Below are 8,090 nucleotides of genomic sequence, written 5' to 3'. Positions count from 1 at the left end.
AAACTACGTATCAAGCTGGGCCAGGCTGAGGATCCGCGCAAAACCAGTGGGAGGTGAGCTGAAGATTTTCCTTTTTATTTATTTTTTTTCTAACACCAAATAAATAACCTTGGGGACTGTGACCTGGTTGATTCTGTAATAGTTTGCCTTAGTTAGAGAGGATCTCCGAAGAGGAGCAGGTAAGATGACCTCTGACTGCCATCTTCACTCATCAGGCCCCCACAATCAAGCTGCAGGTGATCTGATGAGTGTAACCAAAGACCCAACACTGCTTTAAATGTTGTGATCAGTATAAATAACATTTGGAAAACATATATATATATATATATTTTTTTTAAATCAATTGGTGCCAAAAAGTTAAACAGATTTGTAAATTACTTCTATTAAAAAAAATCTTAATCTTTCCAGTACTTATCAGCTGCTATATGTTCCACAGGAAGTTCTTTTCTTTTTGAATTTCCTTTCTGTCTGACCACAGTGCTCTCTGCTAACACCTCTGTCCATTTTAGGAACTGTCTTGAGCAGGATAGGTTTGCTATGGGGATTTGCTCCTACTCTGGACAGTTCCTAAAATAGACAGAGGTGTCAGCAGAGAGCACTGTGGTCAGATAGAAAGGAAATTCAAAAAGAAAAGAACTTCCAGTGGAGCATACAGCAGCTGATAAGTATTGAAAGGATTTTCATATAGAAGTAATTTACAAATCTTCTTATCTTTCTGGCACCAGTTGATTTTAAGAAAAATGTTTTTCAGCGGAGTACGCCTTTAAAGGGTACTTTGGAGTGGGTACTTATCAGTTGCTGTATGCTCAAGAGAAAGTTGTGTAGTTCTTTCCAGTCTGACCACAGTGCTCTCTGCTAACACCTCTGTCCATGTCAGGACCTGTCCAGAGTAGGAGCAAGTCCCCAGAGCAAACCTCTCCTGGTCTGGACAGTTCCTGACATGGACAAAGGTGGCAGCAGAGAGCACTGTGGTCAGACAGAAAAGAACTACACAACTTCCTGTGGAGCATACAGCAGCTGATAGGTACTGGAAGGTTAAGATTTTTTAATACAAGAATTTTACAAATTTACAAACATGTTCTTTCCCCCTCCGGAGTTCCCCTTTATTTAGGATTAACCAATAACTAATAGTGCACACAGTGTAAGAAATAAATAAGGTCATGTTACACTAATGGTTGGGAGGATCCTCACATTGAAGTTAATGGTGTTTTTGTATTTATTCTTAGTTGTAATCTCTTTATTTGGACAGCCACACATGACGGGCGACCGCTCAAACACACCCGTGACCCGTGGGCGAAAGCATGAAGCCTGGTAGGATGGAAGTGACCAATGAGACGGCCGTGAACGTCAGCCGAGTACACCGATAATGGCTTCAACCTTTGTGTAAATCCCTTCTGCACACACGTTACGGATTAGAAGCCGCCAATGAACCGCGTCCCGGATGAGTGATCGCCGTCCCGTGTTCCATTTTGTTACAGTTTTGCTTGTTCATCGGATGTATGGCCCTGAGGCATCGGGACATGTGACTCCACCTGAGGGATTCCTGTTGGTTACTTTTTAGGGAAAGTTTCTACAGCTCAGATATATCTTCTTAGCATCTTTTTTCAGGATACTTGGAGTTAACATGAATTTAAGATTTGACCACCTACCGGTATTTAAAGGTGTATTCCCACTCTAATGCAATGTCTAGAACAGTGTTTCCTAACCAGTGTGCCTCCAGCTGTTGCAAAACTACGACTCCCAGCATGCCTGGACTGACTAGAAACAAGGCACTAGGAAAACTTAGAATGCTGGAAACGACTGCACAGAGCTATAATCCGCACCATACTGCAAAAGTCAGCAATCTATGCAGCAGCGGTTCCCAACCAGCGCACCTCTGGCTGTTGCAAAACTACAACTCTTAGCATGCCCGGACAGCCAACGGCTGTCCGGGCATGCTGGGAGTTGTTGTTTTGCATCTGTGATTAGGGAATAATTTGTAGTTTGTAGTGCCTAACTCCCATAGACTTTAATAGGAATTGCACAAACACCGTGACTTGCGGAGCTACATCATTTGTGTAATTCCCAATAAAGTCTATTGAAATTACGGTACGCAAATTGTGAAGCATCCCTGCTTTGACTGCTTTCCGTTTTTTCTGACCTCCTCTGAATGTTGCAAACAGAGCAGAGAAAGCCGAAAGAAGCAAATTGGGACAACCATTTCAGCGGTTGCCACACCTGGACTTTCTTTCCCTTACTTGTCTGGCCAATCACAGGACAGCACCTTCTCCTTTCAGCTAGGCCATGATATAGTGCTGGGGGATGATTTACAGTACACTATTATAGGTGGCATGTGGGGTAAGAAAGGGGTTATAGATATTCTGGGTTTACAAGGTGCTATGCGAACAGAAAGGAAAAAAACAGCAGCAGGATCACTGCAAGGAAGATGTTAAATTAAGTACTGGACTAATGCTACTGCTAATGATAATGACTAAATAAAGGGAGGGGGAGATTGCATTCTGGAGGCAGCACTTTGTACATACAGTAGTAAGTATACTAGTATTTACACAAGGGACAGCTGCCCAGGACTTTATGGATAGTCAAATATCACCCTAAAAAGAAAAGCTCTAAAGTCTTTGCCACTAGGTGCCTCTCTTCCCTGCAATCTGCTATCCATTGCCTGAGGTTAGGAGAATTCCGTCTCTGTAACAAAGAGACCAAGATAGAACTATAGTTTTTGATATAATTGAAATAATTCCCCTAACAGGCAGTGGACAGCGGATTGCTAGGAAGTGAGACGTCTAGTGGTCAAAACTTTTTTCTTTTTAAGATGAAGAGTGGGAATGGTGCTCACTCAGATAATGTTATGTGCATCATGTGATAGAAAGAGAGTGCAGGCTGGGTACCTGCAATCTGTAAGCCTGTCTGCCTCCTTAAGAGGATCTAAGCTGTGCCTGGTAAATCAAGGCTTGCATCTCACATCTAAACACCCTGGGCAGCTGTCCCTTGTGTAAAAATAAGTATACTTACTACCTGTTAGGGGAATCATATCTAACCCTATAGTTCCATCTTGGTCTTTTTGTTTCTAGAGACAGAATTCTCCCTACAACAGGCAGAGGATATCAGATTGCAGGAAAGTGAGACACCTAGAGTGCGAATGGGGCTCAGGTAGCGCTATGTGCAAGAGAGGGGGAGAAAGCCAGGGCTGGGTACCTGCAATCTGTAAGCCTGTCTACCTCCTCCATAAGACTCCACACTGTGCCTAATAGGTAAATCAAGGCTTACCTCTCAAATCCGACCACCTGCCTGAAGAGTCTTTTTTTTTTTAATAATAAAAAGACCCTTTCAGAATTATTACTGTATTATTGGATCATTACTGTGTGATGTGGACACTGTATGACGGTATGTTTTACTTACAGAGCTATTTTGTATCTCTCTTTCTCCAATGAACAAACCTTGACCTGGGGACCTCTACAAAGCTTAGTGCTCACCTAATGCCTATTCTATCTTGCTCATATAGTTACAATGTAAAACAGCCGCCATAAGTACTAGTCATATGCAAACATATGCGGAGACAGTGTGCTGACATGTAAGTTACTCCCCCCTAATCCGCACTTATAAGTTGTGTGCCACCTGCAGGCACTGCCCTTCACTGTACAACCGAGAAGCACAGGAGGAGGTAGGTGCAGGGTCGGTGGGCATCAGGGGAAGGGGGGTCCCTTGAGCCTATGTGGGATCTATATTATGTGTATATTTAAACATTTGAACACAAAACTGCTTAAAATGACACTAAAAAAGGAATTTAAGTCATCCTGGCATAATACCCAATTGCATGTTATATACAGATAAAGTAGAGCTGAGTTTGTCATTTTTTTTTTATTTTAGGAGATTTAACTTTCTACATCAGTATTTTCCAAACAGTGTGTCTTCAGCTGTTGCAAAACTACAACTCCAGGCATGCCCGGACAGCCTTCGGCTGTCCGGGCATGCCTGGAGTTGTAGTTTTGCAACAGCTGGAGGCACACAGGTTGGGAAACACTGCTCTAGAGTGCTTAGCGGTGTAGCTAAAGTCAGGTACACCGAAAAAAAAGTAGCCACAGTTCCCTATCCAACTTGTTCTGCCTGGCGTGTCCCACTGCAAAGACAGCACATGCTGGGAGTAATGGAATGATCCATTTTTTGTAAAGCCAGCAAAGTCTCGCTTTGGATGTGAATGGAGAAGCAGGGATCATGTATTAAAATCTTCTTAATTCTGTTGAGTAAGATTTTCAGATTGGCTCGTGGAGATCGTCTTAGAGCGTTTTCGGTGGATATAGATAACTTGTTCTTTGGAATATATATATTTTTTATTATATTTCTTTATTTTATTAGTTAGTATTTATATTTATACTTTTTATAATATACATTTTATTATATTTTATTTCTTTATTTTATTATTTATTATTTGATTATGTATTTCTTATTTTAATATATATTTTATTATATTATATTTTATTTAATTATTTGTTATTTATTTTTATTTATTTCATTATTTATTTTATTATTTATTTCATTATTTATTTGTTATTTATTTCATTATTTATTTGTTATTTATTTTCTTATTTATTTATTATTTATTTAATGATATATATTTTCTTATTTATTTTATTATTAATGTATATGTATATATGTGTATATATATATATATATATCCAATTGGTATAGGTCACAGCAATTGGTATAGTTCCGAAACGTTGCATTGCTGATGACCTAAATAAAGACCACAGCCTTTTTGAAATTGGGAGTCTGCATACTTTTTGCTGTGACCTATACCAATTGGATGTTCTATATCTGGACTGGTTATCCGGATGGTCACAGGCATAAGAGCAGGGACTAGTGCTGTCTTCCTCCTTGGACGTGTATATATATATATATATATATATATATATATATATATATATATATCTATATATATCTTATTGTGGAGTTAGATTTTCAGATTGGCTCGTGGAGACCGGTTAGAGCGTTTTCGGTGGATATAGATAACTTGTTCTTTGGAATATATATTTTTATTATATTTATTTATTTTATTTGTTAGTATTTATTTTTATAATATATATTTTATTATATTTGTTTTCTTTATTTTATTATTTATGATTTAAATTTGTATTTATTATTTTAGTATATATTTTATTATATAACATTTTATTTACTTATTTATTTGTTATTTATTTTTATTTATTTAATTATTTATTTGTTATTTATTTTTGTTTATTTAATAATTTTTGTAATTTATTTGTTATTTAGTTAATTATTTATTTGTTATTTATTTTATTATTTGTTTAATTATTTATTTGTTATTTATTTGATTATTTATTTATTATTTATGTAATGATATATATTTTCTTATTTATTTTATTATTATTAATATATATATATATCTATATCTATATATATCTTATTGTTGAGTAAGATTTTCAGATTGGCTCGTGGAGACCGTCTTGGAGCGTTTTCGGTGCATATAGATAACTCGTTCTTTGGAATATATATTTTTATTATATTTCTTTATTTTGTTAGTATTTATTTTTATAATATATATTTTATTATATTTGATTTCTTTATTTTATAATTTATTATTTTATTATGTATTTATCATTTTAATATATATTATATTATATTTTATTTAATTATTTATTTGTTATTTATTTTTATTTAAATATTTGTTTTATTATTTGTTATTTATTTTATTATTTATTTAATGATATATATTTTTTAATTTTATTATTTATTTTATTATTAATATATACATATATATATTAGTTTTTATTATTATTATTTTATTTATTATTTATAAAATTTTATATATATATATATACCATATATAAATATATATATTTAAATTTGTCTCTCTTCTCAGTATTGTACATATTGTTGGTTTTACTGTACTTTATAAGATTATCATCCCTTTCTCTGTACTCATCACTGCATCACAATATTTATTCTATACTATATCTCCTGTAATTGTTTACCAATCCCCCCCATCGTTCTGTGTTTCAGAGGGGAAACAGACACGAAAATGGGCACCTGGAACTGTATAATGGTCGTACTCCTGGGTAAGTAAATGGACGTGTGTCAGACATTATGAACATGAAATACCACAAAATCTTACTTAAAGGGACAGGAACTCTAAAGTTAGCAGCTTATAATAGTCCTTGAGCGTTATAAGAGGAGCGGCTGATATCAGTCACATATGATGTAATATATAGAGATTATATCAGTACTGGAGCGTTATAAGAGGAGCGGCTGATATCAGTCACATATGATGTAATATATAGAGGATATATCAGTACTGGAGCGTTATAAGAGGAGCGGCTGATATCATCACATATGATGTAATATATAGAGATTATATCAGTACTGAAGCGTTATAAGAGGAGCGGCTGATATCACATATGATGTAATATATAGAGGTTATATCAGTACTGGAGCGTTATAAGAGGAGCGGCTGATATCAGTCACATATGATGTAATATATAGAGATTATATCAGTACTGAAGCGTTATAAGAGGAGCGGCTAATATCACATATGATGTAATATATAGAGGTTATATCAGTACTGGAGCGTTATAAGAGGAGCGGCTGATATCAGTCACATATGATGTAATATATAGAGATTATATCAGTACTGGAGCGTTATAAGAGGAGCGGCTGATATCAGTCACATATGATGTAATATATAGAGGTTATATCAGTACTGGAGCGTTATAAGAGGAGCGGCTAATATCATCACATATGATGTAATATATAGAGATTATATCAGTACTGAAGTGTTATAAGAGGAGCGGCTGATATCATCACATATGATGTAATATATAGAGATTATATCAGTACTGGAGCGTTATAAGAGGAGCGGCTGATATCATCACATATGATGTAATATATAGAGGTTATATCAGTACTGGAGCGTTATAAGAGGAGCGGCTGATATCATCACATATGATGTAATATATAGAGGTTATATCAGTACTGGAGTGTTATAAGAGGAGCGGCTGATATCACATATGATGTAATATATAGAGGTTATATCAGTACTGGAGAGTTATAAGAGGAGCGGCTGATATCAGTCACATATGATGTAATATATAGAGGTTATATCAGTACTGGAGAGTTATTAGAGGAGCGGCTGATATCACATATTATGTAATATATAGAGGTTATATCAGTACTGGAGCGTTATAAGAGGAGCGGCTGATATCAGTCACATATGATGTAATATATAGAGATTATATCAGTACTGGAGCGTTATAAGAGGAGCGGCTGATATCACATATGATGTAATATATAGAGATTATATCAGTACTGGAGCGTTATAAGAGGAGCGGCTGATATCATCACATATGATGTAATATATAGAGATTATATCAGTACTGGAGAGTTATAAGAGGAGCGGCTGATATCACATATGATGTAATATATAGAGGTTATATCAGTACTGGAGCGTTATAAGAGGAGCGGCTGATATCAGTCACATATAATGTAATATATAGAGGTTATATCAGTACTGGAGCGTTATAAGAGGAGCGGCTGATATCACATGTGATGTAATATATAGAGGATATATCAGTACTGGAGCGTTATAAGAGGAGCGGCTGATATCATCACATATGATGTAATATATAGAGATTATATCAGTCCTGGAGCGTTATAAGAGGAGCAGCTGATATCATCACATATGATGTAATATATAGAGGTTATATCAGTACTGGAGCGTTATAAGAGGAGCGGCTGATATCATCACATATGATGTAATATATAGAGGTTATATCAGTACTGGAGCGTTATAAGAGGAGCGGCTGATATCATCACATATGATGTAATATATAGAGATTATATCAGTACTCGAGCGTTATAAGAGGATGATATCAGTCACATATGATGTAATATATAGAGATTATATCAGTACTGGAGCGTTATAAGAGGAGCGGCTGATATCATCACATATGATGTAATATATAGAGATTATATCAGTACTGGAGTGTTATAAGAGGAGCGGCTGATATCATCACATATGATGTAATATATAGAGGTTATATCAGTACTGGAGCGTTATAAGAGGAGCGGCTGATATCACA

The 8,090-nt window shown here is 35.5% G+C and overlaps 1 protein-coding gene across 7 annotated transcripts in view; it reads left to right on the top strand.

Annotated features, from left to right (window-relative positions):
* The window catches only part of LOC130294557 (alpha-tectorin-like), a 31,711-nt gene that overhangs the window by 7,917 nt on the left and 15,704 nt on the right, over positions 1 to 8,090 (top strand). For 2 of the 7 annotated variants that reach the window (XM_056544550.1, XM_056544547.1), the window contains exons 2-3: positions 1,250 to 1,383; positions 6,016 to 6,071. In XM_056544550.1, coding sequence (XP_056400525.1) covers positions 1,367 to 1,383; positions 6,016 to 6,071 — 73 coding nt within the window. In that variant the 5' untranslated portion in view covers positions 1,250 to 1,366. Of the gene's footprint in view, positions 1 to 1,226; positions 1,652 to 2,801; positions 3,249 to 3,398; positions 3,569 to 6,015; positions 6,072 to 8,090 lie in introns of those variants that run through there. The other 5 variants (XM_056544546.1, XM_056544545.1, XM_056544549.1 and 2 more) reach the window with 5 other exon arrangements.

Source organism: Hyla sarda, chromosome 10 (genome assembly GCF_029499605.1).
Source record: "Hyla sarda isolate aHylSar1 chromosome 10, aHylSar1.hap1, whole genome shotgun sequence".
Classification (NCBI taxonomy): Eukaryota; Metazoa; Chordata; class Amphibia; order Anura; family Hylidae; genus Hyla; species Hyla sarda.
This window is presented reverse-complemented; position numbering and strand designations above follow the sequence as displayed.